The 25,530-nt window shown below is 42.2% G+C and overlaps 2 protein-coding genes across 3 annotated transcripts in view; one reads left to right on the top strand and one right to left on the bottom strand.

Annotated features, from left to right (window-relative positions):
• fbxl6 (F-box and leucine-rich repeat protein 6) overlaps positions 1-737 on the top strand; it is a 10,346-nt gene extending 9,609 nt beyond the window's left edge. For both annotated transcript variants that reach the window (XM_014989377.2, XM_088010592.1), the window contains exon 10: positions 215-737. In XM_014989377.2, coding sequence (XP_014844863.2) covers positions 215-344 — 130 coding nt within the window. In that variant the 3' untranslated portion in view covers positions 345-737. The remainder of the gene's footprint in view (positions 1-214) is intronic.
• eppk1 (epiplakin 1) lies at positions 613-25,530 on the bottom strand. Its single transcript, XM_014989370.2, has 4 exons — positions 25,427-25,530; positions 20,994-21,086; positions 10,178-10,291; positions 613-9,712 (listed from the first exon to the last, which is right to left on the bottom strand). Exon 4 carries the CDS (start codon positions 9,704-9,706, stop codon positions 1,412-1,414), a length of 8,295 nt encoding a protein of 2,764 aa, XP_014844856.2. The 5' UTR covers positions 9,707-9,712; positions 10,178-10,291; positions 20,994-21,086; positions 25,427-25,530; the 3' UTR covers positions 613-1,411.

Here is a 25,530-nt window from a genome sequence, read left to right as displayed (position 1 = left end):
GGCTTTTCTGGCTGGCAGGTCTTTTCCAACAGGTTTATCCTTCGTAAGTGATGCTGCTGTTTTGCTTTATGTTAAAGGTTGTCTACATTTAATATAAAGTCTAAACAATGCAGTAAACTATACGCAGTAAAAACTTTGATTCACTTGATGCTATTCGTCTCAAGCCCTGCAGCTGTTAAAGATCCTTCTCTCTTCTCTGCGCCTCTTCCTGCAGGCCGGTCGTCGAACGAATGACCTCTCTGGGTTACCTCAACCTTTCATCGTGTCGCAACCTTCCAAGAGGAGTGAAAAAGATTTACCGCAGCCAGGAAGAAATCCAAGAGCTGTTGACCAATCTGCACTGAGTCTCTTATTCAGCTGAACATGTGGTGCTTCGTGCCTTTGATAATGTTGGGGAACTGTTAGAGTTTTCTTTCTGATTCTTTTCAAAATGTAAAAAAATTAAAGCTGTTCCAGAAGGCATGGGAGGTGAAAATAATAATGCATTTTATTTAAAATACCCTCTATGTATCAAATTGAAATCACAAAGGGCTCATTACAGGCGAGCTCCCACCAATACTGTACTTTTATTCCCAACACACTCCCGGTATTAAGCAGTTCAGACCTATGGACTCCTGGGCTTGGATCATTTTTATTTGAAAACATTTTAATACATTTTAGAATGTCTGACTTATTTTTTTAAAAATCCCTCATGACCAAAACATTTTACAAGTGAAAATAAAATGTTTCTACAAAAAGTGTTATATTATTATGTTCCACTAGATGGTGCTATTTTTAAGGAAGAGCGGAAGAGACATTTCTCTGAACTTCCTTTCTGGAAAATTATTGAAAACAGTATAAATAGACTTATTGTTGAACTTCATGTTTTTCTGGTGGCTAAAGTGTGAAAACCTCATTAGCACTAGACCCTGAAAATAAAATATAACAGTTGCTTGTTAAAAGAAAAATATTTAATAACAAAAAGGTAAACATTACATCAATTTATTGGACCTCATTAAAGGTGGAAAAGGGGAAGTCGTCCCTTGCTCCAATTACATCCACACTTTTCACATTTGACCCCAGAGAAAAAACTGAAAACTTTATGCAAAGATAACCATCTGATTACATCACAGAACAATAACCATCATTTCCAACACAAACAAAAAGTGGAACCCATTAAGACAGTTAACAACAGATTATTAGGCAAAAGACACACTTATAAAAAGTGTTAAAGCATCATCTTGATGACAGCTAATTTATTAAGTAATTTATGACTAACACAAAGGTAGGAAATTTCCATCACATATAAGATGCTGGTTTGGATTCCAGGTCTGGTGAAATGACATAAGTTTCACTAATGGATGAATGGCAATAAAATTCATACTGAAAGTGACAATACTTGTTAGATTCACTTGTTATTTTAAAACTGAATTTACTTTTTTAATGATAACAAACTAAGACCTGTGGCAGGATCTGTAATACACCTTTCGATCAGCTGGAGGTATGTAAGGTTCTCCTTGGTGTTGGGGTCAAAGAAACCCTTGGTGTCATCACCTGAATCAGATAAGATCTGATTCATCTCTTCATCAAAGTACCCTCTTTGGTATGCCACCTGTACAGGCACCCTGTGACTGTGGACTGGATCTATTATTCCTCCTGTTGCTATCTGTGCCTCCAGAAGACGGATCCCGTGATCCTTAACAATCAGATCTTTCTTCAGGGCCTGGAACAAAGAAATTGTGTTTCCAGTGTAGGGATCTTTGTATCCTGTGACTGCTCTTTCTGCTGAAATCAGTTTGTCCTTCCATTCTTTACCAACCAGTCTCTGACCAACAGCTTCCTCTACAGAAAGTTTCTTGTTCTCCACTGGGTCGATCATGAAACCAGTGGCGGCTTGAGCTTCCAGCAGAACCAGAGAGGTGCCTGGAGTGAGTAGACCTCGGCCTTTGGCTTCATAGATGCTCAGTGTCTCCTTGGTGGACTGGATGTACACTCCTGCAATGCTGTTGGTTCCTTCAAGGTATTTACGTACTGAATCCATTTCACTGACTTCAGCCACTGTGACATCTTCATCAACAATTTTCTTGTAGAGTTCCTCATCAATAATTTTTGATTCAACTAGTTCAGTCAGGTTGACATCTTTTCTGATTCCCTTGAAGGTTTTTTCCTCAGTAGTCTCTGTGATTGTTGTTGTAGTAGTTGTTGTTGTTGTGGTCTTCTGCTGAATGATGGTCAAGACGATTTCCAAGAAGTGTTCGATGGTGAGAGTTCCAGCTTTGAACTGCTGGACAAGATCTCTCCTCTTTTCCTCTGTGATGTATTTGGAGTAAAGCAAATCCCACAGAGAAACTGTGGTGCCTTTGTATTTTCCTCCAGCTTTGGTTGTTGTTGTAGACTTTAAGATGACCTTTGTGGCCTCATCAACAAAGAAATAGAACTCGCCTTTCTTCACAATGACCAATAAACTGAGACCTGTGGCAGGATCTGTAATACACCTTTCGATCAGCTGGAGGTATGTAAGGTTCTCCTTGGTGTTGGGGTCAAAGAAACCCTTGGTGTCATCACCTGAATCAGATAAGATCTGATTCATCTCTTCATCAAAGTACCCTCTTTGGTATGCCACCTGTACAGGCACCCTGTGACTGTGGACTGGATCTATTATTCCTCCTGTTGCTATCTGTGCCTCCAGAAGACGGATCCCGTGATCCTTAACAATCAGATCTTTCTTCAGGGCCTGGAACAAAGAAATTGTGTTTCCAGTGTAGGGATCTTTGTATCCTGTGACTGCTCTTTCTGCTGAAATCAGTTTGTCCTTCCATTCTTTACCAACCAGTCTCTGACCAACAGCTTCCTCTACAGAAAGTTTCTTGTTCTCCACTGGGTCGATCATGAAACCAGTGGCGGCTTGAGCTTCCAGCAGAACCAGAGAGGTGCCTGGAGTGAGTAGACCTCGGCCTTTGGCTTCATAGATGCTCAGTGTCTCCTTGGTGGACTGGATGTACACTCCTGCAATGCTGTTGGTTCCTTCAAGGTATTTACGTACTGAATCCATTTCACTGACTTCAGCCACTGTGACATCTTCATCAACAATTTTCTTGTAGAGTTCCTCATCAATAATTTTTGATTCAACTAGTTCAGTCAGGTTGACATCTTTTCTGATTCCCTTGAAGGTTTTTTCCTCAGTAGTCTCTGTGATTGTTGTAGTAGTAGTTGTTGTTGTTGTGGTCTTCTGCTGAATGATGGTCAAGACGATTTCCAAGAAGTGTTCGATGGTGAGAGTTCCAGCTTTGAACTGCTGGACAAGATCTCTCCTCTTTTCCTCTGTGATGTATTTGGAGTAAAGCAAATCCCACAGAGAAACTGTGGTGCCTTTGTATTTTCCTCCAGCTTTGGTTGTTGTTGTAGACTTTAAGATGACCTTTGTGGCCTCATCAACAAAGAAATAGAACTCGCCTTTCTTCACAATGACCAATAAACTGAGACCTGTGGCAGGATCTGTAATACACCTTTCGATCAGCTGGAGGTATGTAAGGTTCTCCTTGGTGTTGGGGTCAAAGAAACCCTTGGTGTCATCACCTGAATCAGATAAGATCTGATTCATCTCTTCATCAAAGTACCCTCTTTGGTATGCCACCTGTACAGGCACCCTGTGACTGTGGACTGGATCTATTATTCCTCCTGTTGCTATCTGTGCCTCCAGAAGACGGATCCCGTGATCCTTAACAATCAGATCTTTCTTCAGGGCCTGGAACAAAGAAATTGTGTTTCCAGTGTAGGGATCTTTGTATCCTGTGACTGCTCTTTCTGCTGAAATCAGTTTGTCCTTCCATTCTTTACCAACCAGTCTCTGACCAACAGCTTCCTCTACAGAAAGTTTCTTGTTCTCCACTGGGTCGATCATGAAACCAGTGGCGGCTTGAGCTTCCAGCAGAACCAGAGAGGTGCCTGGAGTGAGTAGACCTCGGCCTTTGGCTTCATAGATGCTCAGTGTCTCCTTGGTGGACTGGATGTACACTCCTGCAATGCTGTTGGTTCCTTCAAGGTATTTACGTACTGAATCCATTTCACTGACTTCAGCCACTGTGACATCTTCATCAACAATTTTCTTGTAGAGTTCCTCATCAATAATTTTTGATTCAACTAGTTCAGTCAGGTTGACATCTTTTCTGATTCCCTTGAAGGTTTTTTCCTCAGTAGTCTCTGTGATTGTTGTTGTAGTAGTTGTTGTTGTTGTGGTCTTCTGCTGAATGATGGTCAAGACGATTTCCAAGAAGTGTTCGATGGTGAGAGTTCCAGCTTTGAACTGCTGGACAAGATCTCTCCTCTTTTCCTCTGTGATGTATTTGGAGTAAAGCAAATCCCACAGAGAAACTGTGGTGCCTTTGTATTTTCCTCCAGCTTTGGTTGTTGTTGTAGACTTTAAGATGACCTTTGTGGCCTCATCAACAAAGAAATAGAATTCGCCTTTCCTCACAATGGACAGTAGGTTTAGGTCCGTATGTGGATCTTTGGCACACCTTTCGATCAGCTGGAGGTATGTAAGGTTCTCCTTGGTGTTGGGGTCAAAGAAACCCTTGGTGTCATCATCTGGATCAGATAAGATCTGGTTCATCTCTTCATCAAAGTAACCTCTTTGGTATGCCACCTGTACAGGCACCCTGTGACTGTGGACTGGATCTATTATTCCTCCTGTTGCTATCTGTGCCTCCAGAAGACGGATCCCGTGATCCTTAACAATCAGATCTTTCTTCAGGGCCTGGAACAAAGAAATTGTGTTTCCAGTGTAGGGATCTTTGTATCCTGTGACTGCTCTTTCTGCTGAGAGCAATTTCTTTTTCCACTCTTTCCCAACCACTCCTTGAGCAACAGCTTCCTCTACAGAAAGTTTCTTGTTGTTTACTGGGTCAATGACAAAGCCAGTGGCGGCTTGGGCTTCCAGAAGAATTAGGGAGGTACCAGGAGTCAGTAGACCTCGGCACTTAGCTTCATAAATGCTCATAACGGTCTTTGTTGATTCCACTCTCACACCCGCTATGCAGTTTGTCGCACCAAGGTACTTCTGAATGGAGTCAATTTCTGTCACATTTTCCTCACTTATTTGGCCCTGCATAATTTTGTCGAAAATCTCCTTTGTGATAATTTTTGACTCTAGCAGTTCACTAGCTGATACCTGTTTTCTTAGTCCTTTGAACTTTCTTTCTTTAGTTGAGAGTTCTGTGACGATAACTGTCAGGATTTCAATGATTTCCTCTAATTTCAAAGCTCCTGTTTTGTACTGTCTTATCAGCTGCTGTCTCTTTTCTGCTGAGATATATTCAGAAAGCAATAACTCCCACACTGTTATTTCGTTGTTCTTGAATTTTCCTACATTCAGGGAAATACTTTTGTTTTTGAAGGCAAGCTCCACCTGCTCATCCGCATGAAACTCCTTGGATTCATCAACATCCAATGGCAGGAGAAGGAGTCCAGTTTTGGAATCTCTTTCACATCGACTCATCAGTTGAACGTAGGATAAATTTTCATTGGTATTTGGGTCAAAGTAACCCTTTGCATCATCACTTGGGTTTTGCAGAATTTTGTGAGTTTCTTCATCGAGGAATCCTTTTTTAATAGCAACTTGAGCAGGTACTCTGTGGCTTTGATTTGGGTCGATAATTCCTCCAGTTGCTATCTGTGCTTCAAGAAGATGGAGGCCTTCACTTCTTTCAATCAGTCGTTCCGTCATTGCTTCAAACAGGGATATGGTGCCGTCTGTGTAAGGATCTTTAAAGCCAGTGACAGCACGCTGTGCTGAAAGAAGTTGCTCAAGGACATCTGTTCCAATTACCTTCTCCTTTGCGCCCTCATCAACTGAATAGAACTTATTGCTGACAGGATCAATCACCCATCCTGTTGCAGATTGTGCTTTAAGCAGTACAAGTGCAATGCCGGGAGTCAAAAGATTTTTTTGTTTTGCCTCATAAATGCTCATTACATCCTGGGTTGGATAAATTTTGATTCCAGCGATGCTTGCAGTTCCCCGAAGATATCTTGTCACAATTTCACTTTTGCTTACTTCATCAAAGTTTAGCTTTCCTTCCTTAACCTGTATGAATGTGGCCGAGTCAATAATATCAGAATCCAGGAGTTGTTGTGCAGAGACTTCCTTTCTCAGCCCCATTGTCACTTTGGGGGCTTCCCTTTCCAGTTTTTCAATTGTGGAAATCACTAATGTGATTATTGTTTGAGTGTTCATCTGCTTTGTTTTGACTTTTTCAATAAATTCTAGTTGCTGATCTTCAGTGAAGTAACAAGAGTGAATCAAGTCCCAGAGAGAAACAGATTTTCCCAAATATCGTCCCACACTTACGCTTACAAATGTCTTTTCAAACTCTTGCCTTATTTCTGCTTCTGTGTATATCTTGTCTGTTTTTGCTCTTGTCTTTGGTGTGTCATTCAGTGGCAGGAGAAGGAGTCCAGTGTCTTTATCTTTCACACATCTGCTCAACATTTGCATATATGTCAGATTTTCTTGAGTCTTTGGGTCGAAGAAGCCCTTTGTGTCATCAGTGGGGTCTGTTAAGATTTGATTGAGTTCTGCATCAAAATAACCTTTCCTGTATGCAACCTCTAGAGGTAAATGAAGGCATTTCAATGGATCGATGATACCACCAGTAGCAATTTGGGCCTCGAGTAAACGAATACCATGCTGCTTGACAATAAGATCCTTTTTCAAGGCTTGGAATAGAGAGATCTTTTGACCTGTGTATGGGTCTTTGTAACCGGTGACAGCTCTCTCTGCAGACAACAGCTTTTCGTACATTTGTGGACCAATGACCTTTTCTTTTAGTGCTTCTTCCACTGTAAGTTTTTGGTTTTTTAGAGGATCTACAATGAATCCTGTGGCCGCCTGAGCTTCAAGGAGACAAAGGGCAGTGCCTGGAGTGAGGATGCCCATTTTCTGTGCCTCATTGATGCTTAGTTTCTGATTGGAGGGTTGTAGTATCAATCCTGCTACACAGCTTGTCCCTTGGAGATAGGCTCTTACACTGTCCATCTTCATTACATCGGTACTTGAAAGCTTTCCATCAATCATACTTTTGTATGTTTTTTCATCTACAATTTCAAGATCCAAGAGATCCACAACAGACACCTCTCCCCTGAGACCTTCAAAGTTCAGCTCTGCTTGCTGTTTTATCTCTTTGCTCTCAATGATATCTATAATGATCACTGTCAGTTGCTCAACAGTGATTTTCCGGGACCTGAAAAGTTTGAAAAGGTCCTGTCGTTTGTCTTCAGACAGATATTCTGAATTGATTGCTTCCCACAGAGTTGTGTTGCCCTTGAATCTGCCATACTTGACAGTAATTATTGTCCTATGGAAAATTTCCCTCATGTTGTCATCAATATTTATTTTGGTGCTCTTGCTTTTCAGAGGTAAAAGGCACAGGCCAGTACTGGGATCTTTGACACATCTAGCCAGGAGCTGCAAGTATGTCAGGTTCTCATGGGTATTGGGGTCAAAGAAACCTTTGGTGTCGTCACTTGGATCACTCAAAATCTGATTCATCTCCTCATTGAAGTATCCCCTCTTATAGGCTACATGTACAGGTATGCGGTGGCTGTTCACCGGATCAATGATACCACCAGTGGCAATCTGTGCCTCCAGAAGTCGAATCCCATGGTCTTTCAGGATCAGGTCTTTTTGCATAGCTTGGAACAGAGAGATTATTTTTCCATCATGTGGATCTTTATACCCAGTGACTGCTCTCTCTGCTGAACGCAGCTTCTGACAGACATCAGGTCCCACAATTTTAGCTTTGACAGCATCATCCACTGAAAACTTCCTGTTTCCAATGGGGTCAATAATGAACCCAGTAGCTGCTTGTGCCTCCAGCAGAATCAGAGCAGTTCCTGGCATCAGCTTTCCTTTTTGTCTGGCTTGGTAGATTGTTATAACTTGGGAATCTGGAAGCAGAATACCTGCGATGCTGTCTTTTCCCTGTAAGTAAACATTTACATTTTCATCCTCTATTACGTCCTTTATTGACTTTTTTCCATCTTCCAACTCCTTCATCACTTTCTCACTGATGATTTCTGCTTCAACAAGCTGCTTGGCTGTGACAGTTTCCCGTATGCCCTCAAAGACGGTTTTTGTTGCTTTTACTGATGTTTCTATGGTCTCCAAAATCATCTTAATGATTGTAGTGATATTTAACTTCCCTTCCTTGTATTTCTGAAATATGTCTTGCCTCTGGTGTTCATTGAAGTACTCTGACATCAGTAGTTCCCACAAAGAGACTGTCATTCCCATGTACTTCCCAAATGTCACTTTGACTTTTTCAGTTTTGAAGACAGTTTTTGTTTTGTAGTCAATAAAGCTAGAATTAAATTTGCCTGATTTGTCATGTAGAGGAAGAAGGCACAATCCAGTGCCAGGATCAGTGACACACCTTTCAATCAGCTGAAGGTATGTAAGGTTGTCTTCTGTATTTGGGTCAAAAAATCCTTTCGTGTCATCTCCTTCATCTTCCAGTATCTTATTCATTTCTTCATCAAAATAGCCTCTCTTAAAGGCCACTTGAGTGGGAAGTCTGTGGCTGTTGATTGGATCAATTATTCCACCAGTGGCAATTTGTGCCTCCAGTAGCCGGATCCCATGTTCCTTAACGATGAGATCCTTGGACATAGCTTGAAATAGGGATATGGTCTCTCCTGAATAAGGATCTTTGTATCCAGTCACTGCTCGCTCAGCTGAAAGCAGCTTCAAATGACATTCGGGGCCAACAAGTTTGTGCTTAATAGCTTCATCCACTGTGTATTTTTTGTTTCCTACAGGATCAATCATGAACCCAGTTGCTGCTTGTGCTTCCAGCAGAACAAGTGCCGTGCCTGGCATCACTATCCCTTGCTTCATGGCTTGATAAATGCTTATTCTCTGATTGGTTGAGAGATCAGCAATGCCTGCTATGCTGCCTTTGCCTTCCAGGTATTCTTTCACGGTTTCCATCAACATCACATCCTGGGTTGTGGTCTTCCCCTTTTGCAAGTCTTCATATGTTTCTTTGTCAATGATCTTTGACTCCAATAGTTCACTGGAGGAAATGCCTTTGCGCAGACCTTTGAACGCAATGCAGACAGGAAGGAGCAACAAGCCAGTTTCTGGCTCCACAGTGCATATTTCCAGAAGGTTTTGGTAGTTAAGATATTCTTGTGTGCTTGGATTGTAAAATACCTTCAGCTCAGACATGTGGTCACTAAGCAAAGCCTTTTCATAAAGGCCCTTTTGGATCGCGGCATCAGTTGAGATGCTGGTCTTCTCCACAGGGTCAAAGATGCCTTTGCTGGCTATCTGTGCTTCCAGTAACCTCAAGCCATAATCTCTGGGGACTAAATCTTTTTGCATAGCCTGGTACACAGATATAATTTGATTGGTGTAGGGGTCTATGTACCCACTGATGGCTTTCTCTGCAGTGAGAAGTTTCTCCCTCATTTCTGGACCAACTACTCCTTCTTTAACAGCATCGGCAACAGGAAGTATACGGTTTCCTATCGGATCTATGACGCCCACAGTGGCTGCTTGTGCTTCAAGCAGAGCTAATGCAGTTCCCGGTTTAAGCAGACGTTTTTTCATGGCCTGATAAATGGTGAATTTCTCCCCTGTCTTCTCCAGAAATATGCCTGCCACAGGTTCATGGACTTCATATCCATGTTTCTTCATGGCAGTGTTCTGACTGATGGACACCATCCTGACCTGAAAAGAAGTGGTAAAACATAAAAGTTATTGAAATTGGCTTATTCTATAGCTAACTTTTATTTTAGGGAATGCAGCACCCAGAAGAAATGACCTGAGTTGAACATAATTTCATCCACAATCAAATCAGAGATGGAAATGTGAATGATTTAATTTGCAAGTTGCTGGCAGAAGCTGAGTTCAAGACATTAAGAAAAGCCTCCAGCGGTCAAAAATACTAAATGAAGGTGAGCAGAAACAGAGGATTTCTACTATGCTCAGAATGGGGTCCTCCACCCAGCTGAAGGAGTTTAATTTGGCTCTCACTTTGGGTTTACATGAGATCAGGTATTTAAACAGTGCATTTGGAGAGCATTAATGCAGAAGGTAATTTGATAATTTGATTCATTCTCCTGGTCCACCTTACATCCATACTGAACCATTCCTTCTAGGTGCTTAAATTTGGTCTCCTGGTTTGTTTCTAACCTTTCGGTTTCGTTGAGTCGTAGAAGTAGATTCTCAGCTGCTCCAGTTGTTCCAGTTCAGGAAGGCGGATGCAGGATTTAATGGTCAGAGCCGCTGAACTTTTAAGGCTTACTCCTGAAAAAGAAAGACGATAGTTTTATTTTTCTCACACTATCAGTGAGATGGTTGTAGTTTCATGGTGTTTCTTTTTATCATGAGTATTTTAAAGCCCTCTGTTTCTGGGAGTACCAGTGCTGCAGCCGAGACCAGAACCAGAGCCCAACGCTACATAATGCAATAAAATGTGAAACATGATCAAAATTGCTCCAATGGCTCTGAAAGATCCACGTTCCCATAAAAATAACTAGATGTTAAATTTAATCAACATCATTATCAATTCAAACTCTTTGTTCTGCTTTGCTTCCACCTGTCTGCCACAATCTGCTCAGTTTGAATGCTGCACAAACCAAGTCATGCAGCCAATAGAAATACAGAGGAAAGCTGTTACCATGGAGACAGATTTAAATACCAAACTACCCAGCTCCCATCAGTCTCTGCTCTAAAGCCGAAACATACTGTAGAAGTGGTGGGACTTATGGCTCTTTGGGATTCAATCACTTCAAGGAACCGTTCAGATGATCCAGTTTTGAAAATATTCATCTTTGTAAGAACAACCATTTCATCCCAAATATAGTTTAATTAATTTTTACAAGTTCACAAAATAAGTTTAATTATCTGTAAGTTAAAAGACAACTGTATATTCTTGCAGATAAAAGTATACTTGATTAAATATGTATCTTTGTTAAATATAAAATAGATATTATTTATAGAAAATTGCAAATAGAAATTTAAAAATAATAAATATAGTATTTTCACAAGTGTTGCATTGATAAAAAAAATAATGCTATTTGTACAATGTAAAAAAAATAATCATAGAAAATGCAACAAATAGCAGACAAAGAAAGTGGGCATGAGTTGCTTTCTGGACCATCAAAAATAACAATTATGAACGCACAAACAGTAAACATCAAATATGAACAATAACCCCGGAGCAACGCAAGAACCAAGAAGGAAGTGCAACAGGGCCGTGCAGAGGCCACTAAGGGGCAGGAGCTCAAAGAAAAGGGGGCCATCTAACCTTCTAGGACAGAATATTAACGAAGCCTCTCAGATTTCAGAGTTTAATAAACAATGATAAATTACAAAACTGTGAGATTTACAATCAAAGCTAAGGAAAATCTCTATACAGAGCATACAACTATGCATATGTAAGATATTTTATTAGTAATTTCTTTCTGCAGGTCTATTTTGTTATAGGAAAGTTTTGCAATATTCAAACCCGCAATTTAGCGAGATATGTAAATCAGAGCTGGTGGTTTAGCTCTGATTTACATATTTAGTCTTTACAGAATTAAACTATTAAAATATAAACAAGGGCCCAATGCAGCCTTTTAGTGACTGTAATCTATAAAACAGAGCTGCCTGGTTGCTGCAGTGGAGATGAAGATGGTCCATTCAGGAAAGCAGAGCTGCATCAAACTTTAACTGGAGCTGCAGAAAAAAAACAAAAGCAAATATTGAATTGTTAATGCATGTCACCATGAGAAAAGCCGACTGAGTTTAGCTTAAAAAACTTTTTTCTCACATGACGTCGTGGGCGGGGCCTAAAATCACAACAAAAGATTTCTGATGTGTGCAAATAAAAGTTTGTTTGGCAAATAACTTCTAAAGTTCACGAGACAAAAATGAGTTATTTAATTTAGAAAAAAAGATTTTTAAACAAAATGTTTTGCTTTTAAAAAAGAAATAATTACAATTCCAAAAGTTTTGATTACAATTTTATTTTACTTAACTGAGGTTAGTTTTGTTTATTGAATAATTGGGAAAAAATAAATAAATAACTTCATACTCTGAGAACCAGACCATAAACTTAAAGTCTGGTTGAGTTTTTCCTTCATTAATGACTTTTATTACACACATTTTATCTATCATGGTAGTTCAGGCGAGTTATTTTAATTCTACATGAATATCCTTGTTGGACTTTATTTAAGTGCTATTCTCCTAGATACACTTACCCAACGCCAGAATAAATGCCATGTACTTTATGCAGCAAAGGAAATTAGACATAAATCCATTATGGAGATGATCGGTTTGGACGGCGATGTTCCCCTATTGCATAATCGATGCTGAAGAATGACTGATATCATTAACAATACAGGGAAGAAGCTTTTATTTATCTGGCTTTGCTAGCAAAGTCGTTAGCTAGCAGCTAGCTAGTAGCACAACAACAACAGCCTAATGTCAGTATGATAAAAATCCTGAATGATAGATCAGAACAGTTTCTCCTCACCTGGCTGTCTCCTCCCCTCAGTAGTTCTTCAGAGAAAGGCAGACAGAGGCCTGTCAGTGTCTGTTGTATTTCATTACCTCTCTTCTTAAACCACTGAAGCAGAAACGAGACTTCAACGTTTTCCGTCATCTGACAAGCAGCAGGTCTGCTCCACTTTATTCACCAAAAACGTTTTAATTCACCAAAAACTGATCTGTGATCTGGAACGTTCGCTACGTTCAGCTCCAGTTAGCCGCCTTATCTCACTGTGGAGAGACAACTGGGTCACGGGCAAAAGGTCAAAGGTCACAAGGTGACCAGAGGGATTATTATGTTGTACAAAAAACCCAACAAAAAAATAATAATTTTAGTACGTGTTATGTGTCAGAAATAATACAACAATAAATAAATAAATTGACCAAAAGGGCACTTGGGGGCAAGGAGCAAAAGGGGCAGGTGCTCAAGCCCCCCTAGCCCCCGCCTTGTGATTGTTTCACAGTCCGCTGTGTGCATCAGAGTAGCAGCCACCTAGCATGCTAACTGTCAGCCACAGAGAGCAACGAGCATGCCCTCTGAGCGCTTATGGTCCTGTACTTTATTTCAATAAACATAATTTTGAAATACATGGGATTATAATAGCTACTGCAATGTGCTTAGAGCATAACAAAAACAAAGAACGACTCTCACTGAGGCTCGAGTCATACCATTCATAGTAAAGAGGCTCCGTTCAAAAGAATCAGATCGTTCATGAATGTCACATCACTATAATGCCGTCTTTGGTCACATCTAGGCCTGCCACCTTTCAGAAATCCAAATAAGGGACGCCCACCACGGCGTGTCGCCCGACTCTCATGGGGTGGGACGTCCGCTGCAGTGATGGATAATATTTCATGGCAATGTTTTTGTTTTTAAAAAGTGATCCAGAGAGCAACCGTTCATACATAGAGTACTCCAAAGCTGTTCTCCAGTCAGAGCATATCTTAAACATGTTTGATTAAAACGTATTTGGTAAACTGCTCAAGTACTGAGTGACTGATCATAACACCTGATTTAATATTCAAAATGTGTCCTCAGACAGCCAAAAGTACAAGTTATGTCAAAATTCTAGTATTGTAAAGAATATTAATAAAATATTTATACAAATAAGGAGATAGATTTGGAGGCTGGTTCTAGGACAAATTTACCACTAGGGGTAGTCAGTGCTTTTTCATGGGGACACTTAAAAAATGAAACAAAAAAACAGAGCAATATTTCATCATTTGATATATTAAGTGAGCCAAAGAGCCACTTGTGTCTCCAGAGATCCAGGCTGCAGATCCCTGGCAGATGGAAAGTCTGATTCTACACAGCAGCTAAAGGTGCAGCACTATAATTTTTAATTCAATGTTAAAGTAAAATTGTGAAGGTTAAAAAATCCACCACTGAGCATTAACAAAAGACGTTTATTTAGTATAATTTCTTCTGTACCCCGTTGGCCCCCATCTAGATCCGCCCCTGGGCTGCAGGTCTGTGTCTGACATTAATTATACAGTAAATGAACACTGAATTCATAAAAGATGTCAACATTTCTTAATAAAACAAACAGAAAGCTCTAACAAACCTTTTAAAAGTAGAAATATTTATGTATTCACTGTTAATCTCTCAGTATGATTTGTTCTCTAAATCACCATTTGTATTATTTTGGCTGATACGGCGATACATTAAATAAGCAAATAATCAGCTCCTAACAGTCGACTAAAAGCACAATAAGAAGCTGAATAATAAAATGTTCTCCCACATCAGCCTCAGGAGATGACTGAGGGATGAAGAGATGCTGATTTCTGGTTCTTTAGGTTCTGATGGGTCTGCAGTTCCTCTCCTGATCCATTCTGTCTATCATACAGCAGCACCGCCACGATGGACACTTTTTTTGATTTTCATTGCCTGTATTCATCCTCACTAACATTATTCACCCTGGGATTTGCGTCTTCCCTCTCACGTCTGTATCTTTACGAGGTTTTGGTTCTAAGGACGTTTTAAAAAGACGCGGGTTGATGGCAGCTCACCGCGGCTGCGTAGTGTCCGTCTCTAGGCAACAGCGTCGGTCCGTAGCGTTCTGGGGTCCTTTTTACGTCCCGCCACAACAATTTAGCTGACCTTAAAATTTCCTGTTTCATTTTGGTCATTGTTGTTACACTTAGTGTTGATGTAGATGAGGATCTACGTTTGAACTTGAGGCTGGTGGGATATTCACACTCGCCACTGTGTCGATCACGACAAACTGGAGATGGGATTTCTTCGCAATCTGTCTTTATTGAGTTGTTACAGCAGTGGTACAGATGTGCAGCAGAAGGTAGGCTTGGAGTTGGAGATGTGGTCATAACAGAAATAAGCCCACATTAATTCACCTTACACATTTATCTAATACAAGTGGCAGCAGTGACACCTGCTGGCCACAAACTGTCCACACGTTCATCAAATGCTATGACCCTTAGCTAGAGGTTTACCCACGTGAAGTAACTTAAAGGTCACAATAAACAGGCACATCAAACATGTACGGATACTAACAAGAGCACACGAAACAGCAATAAACCAAAATACTTGAATAACTACGTAACATGTACTCACAGGTGAAAAGCTAACAATGTGCAGCATCCGGCCCGACGACCCCAACGTGATCACACAGCACAGCTGGAACCACTAAATAAAACTACCTTAACACATTTAACAAAACACAAGTCAGGAACGCACGCCTCCACTGAGATACGGGTTTCTGCAGCTGCTGAAAGTGCCATGGAGAAGTCACCACTGGGTGGCGCTCCTGCTCCTCCCAGGCCAAACCAAGCAACACCCGGACCAATCTGAATAACAAACATTAATGTCCACCCGAGCCTTTGTGACAGTGGACATGTGTGTGATAGGCGAGTCCATAGACATAATATAAGCATAGACGCCTCATGGACCGCTCCGGCGCAGGAAATACGGCGGCCATCTTGGAGCGGTATACCCTCCTACTTTGCTCAACCAAAACAGCAGCAGATGCCTCAGCACTGAGGGATATTGTTGTTCTGGTCGATGGATTATTGATGTGAGGGCTCCACAGACAACATTTCACAAGTAAGATGGACATATTATTGTGTATATATTGTGATTAGAATATTACTTTACTGTATTTATGTCCACCGGCGAGATACCTGCTAATATTAGCTACAGTGCTTGGTGTAATACGGGTTCAGCCCCGCTATGAAGGCTAACTGAGATTCTGTACATCTAAAAAAATGTATTATTCTCTAACATTGACTTAGATTATCTGACACAAGGGCCTATATTAGAAATGAAACAATATAACACATATTATAAAACTTATGTGTTATAACATTCACCGGCAAAGTTTACACAGGTGGTAAAGACTATTATTTATATTCTTTCACTCTGTCAAAGTAAGATACATCCTAAATCTTCAGTTTTTGTTTTGAAAGTTTCCTAAAGACACGATGTGAAGAAGAAGAGGGAGAAATCTATAAAGAGAGACGGATTCACTGCAGGATGAATCTCACATCGGATTTGGACTAGTCGGCTGAAAAAATAAAAATAAAAAAATTATATATATATATATATATATATATATATATATATATATATATATATATATATATGTAACAGAGTTACAAATGTACTTTTTTTAAATTATAATTTGTAATTCATTTTATATTGAGAATATGTGAATTTTATCTTATTTAGTTATTATTTGTTGTTTTGCCTGCGGGGGTCGCCTTTCTACACTTTGCCTCGTTTGTGTCTCCTGGGCTTCCGTAGCTCGGTCCGCCCTCATAGCATCTCCGCTTCCCCCTTTTCCCTCACAGCGTTGTTCTGCGCTGCTGTGGGCTCGAGTGCAAGGAGATTAGAAGAGGAGGTTGATTTATTGTTTTACTCTTCTTCTCCAGAATAAAAAAGATTTAATCGAAACCTGATTGCCTGATTGACTTACCACCCGTTACACACACACACACATATATATATATTATTCACTATTAATCTTTATTTATTAGTGTTTGTATAGTTATATAAATATGTATTGATATTACTAAATAATGTATTAAATAAACTATGAACGGCTGTGTGCTTTGTAATATGCTCTTCATACATCGATATCAGAATATTCCATTCCTATTCTATTGTTATAGCCACTAAGCATATTTAAATATGATGAACTGTGTATTAAAAGCATACTTAAAAAATACAATTATTTATAAATGTAGCTTTGATGTTTGAATATGGTTACAGTAACAAAAAGTGTGTTATGATCGATTAAATGCGCTGATACGTCATTGTGCTGCTAAACACATAACGCTGAGTGGAGTGGTGGACCGCTCCAAGATGGCCGCCCTAAATCTCGTCAGCGACAATCGGCGAGAGCGGTCCATGAGGGTCTATCCTTATATTATGTCTATGGGCGAGTCTATCGGACATTTATAGAAATATGGAACAAATCGTCCCGTATCGGTTCAATACGGGGCGCAACATTTAGCAGCCAAATACGGGACGATTCTGTATTTTAACCCTAGACACCGTTCTTGGACATTTTGTTTTCTCATCGTAAATTCAACACTATCACTGTAGAGCTAGCTTTGTTAGCATCACACCTAGCTTACCTTTCTTCGCGCTTCCGTCTCGGAAAGCAAAGCGCTGCAGATTTACTTGTTGCTATGCTTTCCTTTGGATGTTTTACAGAAAAAGTCTTTATGATTTATGTAGCGGAATTACTGCCGATTGGACAGAGGAGCTGCATGCGAAGGAAAGGGCGCGGATGGCAGACAGCCGTAAGAAAAACACGCGATTAGCGTCGAGTCCGGATTTTAATCAGTACATTTTGCATCCAATGAAAACAAATATGTCAAGCAATTAATTGGACAATATTCTGGAATTTTAGTCATATTTCCATAGTAATGGTCTTGAAATAAAATCCCGAGATCAAATGTGGTCGAGTCCGAGATGAAACCATGATGGTTTCTGGTACCACAGTATGGTTTCTAGTGTGCATCATCACTGTTTCTTCGGGGTGTGATACTTAAACAGGTCACATTGCAGATTCAATGAACTATTTGCTCATGCTCTGTTTTTTTTAACAAAACATGGGTGGAACCTGGAAAAGCCAGTAAGTCCATATGGTGACAGGAAGCACAGAAATAAAGAAAACAAACAATTGCCAGTGTATTATGAACACCATTAACCAAACTAAGACTTTCAGAAACTATGAGCTAGCTAAATAAAGAAGCTAACACCCATTACAGAAAGGAAAATGTCTGATTAATGTCTTCTAGATACAGACACTCCTTTCTAAAAATCTTCTAATTTCTCTGAGGTTTGAACAACTTTAACTTTAATCAACCAAAGTAAAGGTAGACTCAGTGCTTCTGAATTCAACCTGACATTTGGATGTTTTTAAAGGACCGAGAAACTTGACTACAATACTTTATTCATTTATTTCAGTGGACATTTACTCTTCATTCTAATGACAATAAAGAAGGTCCCAACAGGGGGCGCCAGCAGGATATTATCAGAGGTTATGCACAAAACTATCACCTGACCCACAGCCGCATCTCCAACTCGCATCATGTGTCACACAAATACAGTGTTACAATGTGCCTGGCCCACTGAAACATACATGTCCAAAGCAAAAGGAAATATCTTAAACTGGCTCAAAGATCTAAATCTCCCAAAGATGAGTGATGCTGCGCACGAGGCTCTCAACGCAGACATCACTGTGGAAGAGATCCTACACGTAATCAAATCATTTCCCAGTGCCAAAGCCCCAGAACCAGATGGTTTTGGAACTGAGCTCTATAAAAGATATGCCAGGAAGATTGGTCCTCTTCTCCGTTCGCTCACTCTCTTGATTCAGGAAGAGAATCATACCATGTATGAAGCTAATATATCAGAGGTTTCATCACATCGTCCGAGTTCATTATTGAATTCTGACATCAAATATTCGCTAAAGTACTGGCAAATAGGCTACAAAGACATTTTTCTTCTATTGTTCCCAAAAAAAAACTGATGACAGAACCTCTAGGTTTGGTGTTTGTGACCATTTTATAATAGATTGATATCAGATATATTGATATCTGACAGTAACACCGGTGTTATGCCAGATTTACCAATGTTTTATTTTATAATCTTTTTTATCCGATTACTCGATTAATCGTAAGAATAACCGATAGATTACTCGACTACTAAAATATTTGTTTACAACAGCCCTACAAGAAAGTAATATTAAAATTGTGGAAACCTGACAAAGTTCCTCAGTTTAAAATGTGGTTAGCTGAATTTACTGAGGTGCTTCATTTGGAGGCTGAATTTACTCAGGTGCTTCATTTGGAGGCTGAATTTACTGAGGTGCTTCATTTGGAGGCTGAATTTACTGAGGTGCTTCATTTGGAGGCTGAATTTACTGAGGTGCTTCATTTGGAGGCTGAATTTACTCAGGTGCTTCATTTGGAGGCTGAATTTACTCAGGTGCTTCATTTGGAGGCTGAATTTACTCAGGTGCTTCATTTGGAGGCTGAATTTACTCAGGTGCTTCATTTGGAGGCTGAATTTACTCAGGTGCTTCATTTGGAGGCTGAATTTACTCAGGTGCTTCATTTGGAGGCTGAATTTACTCAGGTGCTTCATTTGGAGGCTCGCTGCCAGCCGGGCCTTTGGACAGGCAGTGAAACCAAATAAAAATGCCACTTTTAATTTTATTTTATATTTAGTTGTTGTATGTCATATTGGTAAAAGTATATTTTTCCTTATACAGTAATCTGTTATATATATGCTTCATATGCTTGTGTATGATTTATCTATGTTGTATTTTGAAAACTATATATATTTAAAAAAAAGATGTCAGTCAGGCAGCCGGGTGACTAACGGAGCGAGATCACCGGTACTGAATGTGAAACCACAAAGTGTTGGTTCGCCAACAACTGGACTCACAGCTACAGAACCACTTACCGGGTCGCACAGTGACCAGAGGTGAGTCTCATTCATTGTTTCATGATGAACCTGAAGGCAGCAGCAGCTCCTACGGCCAACTCTTCCTCTTCCTCTGTTTGCTGCTCCTCTTCATCACCTCTTGTTATTTCTACCTTCTGATCCGGTTCAAATTAAAAAGGCTAATAATGTTACTCATCACTGTTTGGCTGGAGGAGCCAGGCAGTTCAACCTTTACATGCCATTTACCCAGAATGCATTGCAGCATGAACAACATGGCGACGTTCCTGTGACAATATTTTATTAAAATTTATAAAAACTAAATAACCCACAGCATTATTACTGTATTGTTTTTTTAATCTAAAATAAATATTTTCCAAATAAGACCTATTTTTATAGCTAATAGTGGTTCCCTTTAAAATGCTGCAGGCGCTACCAGTTTCCAGAAAAGGTCAATAAACTCTGCTTGGCCCAGAGGGGCCCGTCATGTTCAGTTAAAGCCAAATGTATTTCATTTAACTGGCATAAAACGTAAAGGAATTATAATCCACTGTTCTCGTGTTTTTAAAAACACTTTGTGTCGATAAAGAAGCCGTTGCTCCTTTCTTTTTTTGAGGGTAATGAGGGGCAATGAGGGAGGGAGGGAATCGAGCCTGCGGCCACCGCCACCAGGACTAAAGCCTCCTTATGTGGGCCGTGTTTCCCCTGTGCCACCGCAGCGCCCCCTGCTGTTCCTTTCTTAAAGACAGGAAGTGACTCCCACACATGGATGATGGGATGTAGATCCCACAATGTGATGGATTATTACTGCACAGAAAATATACGAGATTTTAATGGGAATATACAGAAGGCATGTGTGTCTGCTTATTGGTGACACAGAAAAAGGACAGAGTGAATAACTTTGCTGCAGAGATCTTCTATGCAGGAAAGTAAACGGGTGGGTTATTCGTCCTTCACCATTAAAAGTTATTTTTAGTCCCAATTATGAAAGTACTGGGATGTTGGACTGAAGGGGAGAAGCGAGGAGCTGCAGGGAGTCGACAGCCGGGCCAGTGAAGTGACTGCAGCCTGAAGTTTGTCAGGAAAGAAAAACTGATCCTACTGATCGGAGCAGAGGTCTGCTCGCTCCTCGGTGATCCTGCCATAATCGTAGCTTCACCTGAGGTTTTCTTTTCTCATGTCTGAGCCAAATGAAGGAGGAACTGTTTGACCGCAGCAGCTGCCTGCCTGCTTTGTACACTTAGCCCCGCCCACTTCCTGTTCCTGTCCGTCCTGTTGTTCCTCCACGCCCCCTGGTGGTGAGTCCTGTTGACTCACCACCAGGGGGCGTGCCTGAGTGACATTCGGTACCACCATTCCACCCAAAGATGGCAGCACTGAGAGTTTTAGGTAAAATATTGCAGAACTTCACAAATTTACACAAAAATGTCAAAATTCACACAGAAACAAAGAACCCAGAATAATGTTTAGACAGTTTATCTGGAAAATCGTTGATTTGGGGGTTAATTACCCCTCTGCCCCCCTTCCCACACACAGCTGGGCTTCTGGACACAGTACCTCTGAATGCAGCTGGATGTCGGCGGACAGGAAGCGGCGCTGCAGACTGACGGACCGTCCTCTCTCTGATGGGAAAGATGGCGGCAGAACAACCTGAGCAGGAGACAAACATGTTTACTGAAAACTCCCACAATGCACCGTTTCCAGATCCGGTTCTGATCTCTGCCTGACTGCAGAACCAAGAACCTACTGACAGCATGAAGCAGGCTTCATGTTCTGACCTCTGACCTCAACACACTCAGGAGTTATCAGCGACCCACCAGAACCAGAACAACCGTCCTCACTAAGGTCAGAGGTCATGATTCAACAGCCAGAAACAGGAAAAGCCTCAGAGACAACAAAATGAAAGTTCAGGAGTGGCCTAGTCAAAGTCTGGGTTAAATCCCACTGAGATGTCTCAACAGGCTGTTCCTGACATGAGCCTCAAAAATAAAACTTCAACATTATAATTTGACAAAAAACAAAAACAGGAGAAAATTTTTCTGTTTCTGCTCCGTTTAAAACCATTTGCAGGTTTGGATGACGGGATGTCAGAAGAGGTCACCGAGAGGTCACCATGAGGTCACTGAGAGGTCACCATGAGGTCACCGAGAGGTCACCATGAGGTCACTGAGAGGTCACCATTAGGTCACCGAGAGGTCACCATGAGGTCACTGAGAGGTCACCATTAGGTCACCGAGAGGTCACCATGAGGTCACTGAGAGGTCACCATTAGGTCACCGAGAGGTCACCATGAGGTCACTGAGAGGTCACCATGAGGTCACTGAGAGGTCACCATTAGGTCACCGAGAGGTCACCATGAGGTCACCATTAGGGTCACCGAGAGGTCACCATGAGGTCACTGAGAGGTCACCATGAGGTCACCGAGAGGTCACCATGAGGTCACCATTAGGGTCACCGAGAGGTAACCATGAGGTCACCATGAGATCACCATTAGGTCACCATGACATCACCATGAGGTCACCATGAGGTCACCATGAGGTCACCATTAGGTCACCATGACATCACCATGAGGTCACCATGAGATCACCATTAGGTCACCATGACATCACCATGAGGTCACCATGAGGTCACCGAGAGGTCACCATGAGGTCACCATGAGATCACCATTAGGTCACCATGAGGTCACCATTAGGGTCACAGAGAGGTCACCATGAGGTCACCATGAGATCACCATGAGGTCACCATGAGGTCACTGAGAGGTCACCATTAGGTCACCGAGAGGTCACCATGAGGTCACCATGAGATCACCATGAGGTCACCATTAGGGTCACCGAGAGGTCACCATGAGGTCACCATGAGGTCACCGAGAGGTCACCATGAGGTCACCATGAGGTCACCATGAGGTCACCGAGAGGTCACCATGAGGTCACCATGAGGTCACCGAGAGGTCACCATGAGGTCACTGAGAGGTCACCATTAGGTCACCATGAGGTCACTGAGAGTTCACCATTAGGTCACCGAGAGGTCACCATGAGGTCACTGAGAGGTCACCATGAGGTCACCGAGAGGTCACCATGAGGTCACTGAGAGGTCACCATTAGGTCACCGGGAGGTCACCATGAGGTCACCATTAGGGTCACCGAGAGGTCACCATGAGGTCACTGAGAGGTCACCATGAGGTCACCGAGAGGTCACCATGAGGTCACCATTAGGGTCACCGAGAGGTAACCATGAGGTCACCATGAGATCACCATTAGGTCACCATGACATCACCATGAGGTCACCATGAGGTCACCATTAGGGTCACCGAGAGGTAACCATGAGGTCACCATGAGATCACCATTAGGTCACCATGACATCACCATGAGGTCACCATGAGATCACCATTAGGTCACCATGACATCACCATGAGGTCACCGAGAGGTCACCATGAGGTCACCATGAGATCACCATTAGGTCACCATGAGGTCACCATTAGGGTCACAGAGAGGTCACCATGAGATCACCATGAGGTCACCATGAGGTCACTGAGAGGTCACCATTAGGTCACCGAGAGGTCACCATGAGGTCACCATGAGATCACCATGAGGTCACCATTAGGGTCACCGAGAGGTCACCATGAGGTCACCATGAGATCACCATGAGGTCACCATGAGGTCACCGAGAGGTCACCATGAGGTTACATGAGATCACCATTATGTCACCATGAGGTCACCGAGAGGTCACCATGAGGTTACATGAGGTCACCATTAGGTCACCTTTAGGTCACCATGAGGTCACCATTAGGGTCACCGAGAGGTCACCATGAGGTCACCATTAGGGTCACCGAGAGGTCACCATGAGATCACTGAGAGGTCACCATTAGGTCACCATGAGGTCACCATTAGGGTCACCGAGAGGTCACCATGAGATCACTGAGAGGTCACCATTAGGGTCACCATGAGGTCACCATGAGATCACCATGAGGTCACCATGAGGTCACCATGAGGTCACCATGAGATCACCATGAGGTCACCATGAGATCACCATGAGGTCACCATGAGGTCACCATGAGATCACCATGAGGTCACCATTAGGGTCACCGAGAGGTCACCATGAGGTCACCATGAGATCACCATGAGGTCACCATTAGGTCACCGAGAGGTCACCATGAGGTCACCATGAGATCACCATGAGGTCACCATTAGGTCACCATGAGATCACCATGAGGTCACCATGAGGTCACCATGAGATCACCATGAGGTCACCATTAGGGTCACCGAGAGGTCACCATGAGGTCACCATGAGATCACCATGAGGTCACCATTAGGTCACCGAGAGGTCACCGAGAGGTCACCATGAGATCACCATTAGGTCACCATGAGGTCACCATGAGATCACCATTATGTCACCATGAGGTCACCGAGAGGTCACCATGAGGTTACATGAGGTCACAATTAGGTCACCTTTAGGTCACCATGAGATCACCATTAGGTCACCATGAGATCACCATTAGGTCACCATTAGGGTCACCGAGCGGTCACCATGAGGTCACCATTAAGTCACCATGAGGTCACCATTAGGTCACCATTAGGGTCACCGAGCGGTCACCATGAGGTCACCATTAAGTCACCATGAGGTCACCATTAGGTCACCATTAGGGTCACCGAGCGGTCACCATGAGGTCACCATTAAGTCACCAAGAGGTCACCATGAGGTCACCATTAAGTCACCAAGAGGTCACCATGAGGTCACCATGAGGTCACCATGTTGGCCTTTACCCAGCTGCTCGTCGTCCTGCAGCTGCTTTCAGTTTGCTCTTCGTATCGTAAAGCAAACATCCTGACTCTTCCTCTCCAGACCATCATCATCATCACAATGCCCAGTAAACCGATGGCAGCAATGTCTGTCAGACAGGGTCAAAGGTCATCTCCAGGTCCATCACAGTCCAGAACCAGCAGCAGATCTACAAACGGCTAAAATGGAGAGGAGTCAATCTAGTCAAAGTCCAAACCTCAGTGACCAAGATGTCTCCACAGAAACGTGACAGAAAACATGAAGCTGACGTTAAAACGCACCGAGTTTAATTCCACACCAGGATCATCTGCTGGTTCTGGTTCTGATGGACCGAACTTCCTGAGTGCCAAGCGGCCGGAATCGAACCCACAACTCTGGTTCTGGTTCTGGTAGCAGCAGCAGGTTGGTGGCCATCATGGATTTCTAAAGATTTTAATCATTCTGACCCGACGGCTCAGAGCCTGGAGACCTGGACCCACCTGAGCAGCAGGTGAGGCGGTGCGGCTCAGTGTGGCTCGATGCGGTCAGTGTGGCTCGATGCGGTCAGTGTGGCTCGATGCGGCGCGGTGGTTTCGCGGCGGTTTGTTTTTCTGGGTTAAACCAGAGCAGTTTTCCAAACTTCTTGTCTCATGGGATCAAAATCATCGACTCAAACAAACTGGAGCGCCAAAGAAAATGTTTCTCATCTCTCAACAATAAAACAAGCTCACAATACTTCAAGATTTTTCCAGATTCTTTGATGGGAAACGATGTGGAAAATATTGCAGATCCAAAACTTTTAAAAGGATTCTGAAAATTTGCCTTATTGTGTGAATTTTCTCTGTATCAGTTAGAAAAGATTGGAACAGACTTGAATCAATTCTCATGAACAAAATCAGGATTTCGGTCAAAGTTTCTCTGGAAATGGCTGCTGTTTAGTTTAGTCCTCAGTAAAAGTTAAAGATTAATCTGTTTTGTCCTAAACAGTCTCCATCTGCCAAATCTGTATTTTTCTTGAACTGAAGTCAGAGGCCACACACTATCAGTCCAGGGGCCACAAATGGCTCCCAGACCACACTTTGGACACCCCTGCCTTAAACAAACAGTGAGGTCAAAGGTCATCCTGGAGGAATGTGTGTATCTCAGGGCGAGGCGCCTCCGATCCTGGCTTTACTGCAGCGCTTCCCTCCACGCAGAGTTCAAAGGTCAGGGAGGAACAGAAACAGACGTCTTACCTGAGCAGGTGAGTCTTCTGTCGGCAGAGCGTCGTTCTCCTGGCGAGGCTGAGCGACTCACCGCCGCTCCTTTATCTGCTTCTCTGGGAGCCGCCCCGTTAGCA

The sequence above is a fragment of the Poecilia mexicana genome, unplaced genomic scaffold (genome assembly GCF_051168715.1).
Source record: "Poecilia mexicana isolate PSO_F unplaced genomic scaffold, ASM5116871v1 scaffold_11, whole genome shotgun sequence".
Classification (NCBI taxonomy): domain Eukaryota; kingdom Metazoa; phylum Chordata; class Actinopteri; order Cyprinodontiformes; family Poeciliidae; genus Poecilia; species Poecilia mexicana.
This window is presented reverse-complemented; position numbering and strand designations above follow the sequence as displayed.

Bases quoted from the DNA above. Each gene is read 5' to 3' on its own strand.
- eppk1 (XM_014989370.2), bottom strand. From the start codon at position 9,706: ATGGTGTCCATCAGTCAGAACACTGCCATGAAGAAACATGGATATGAA.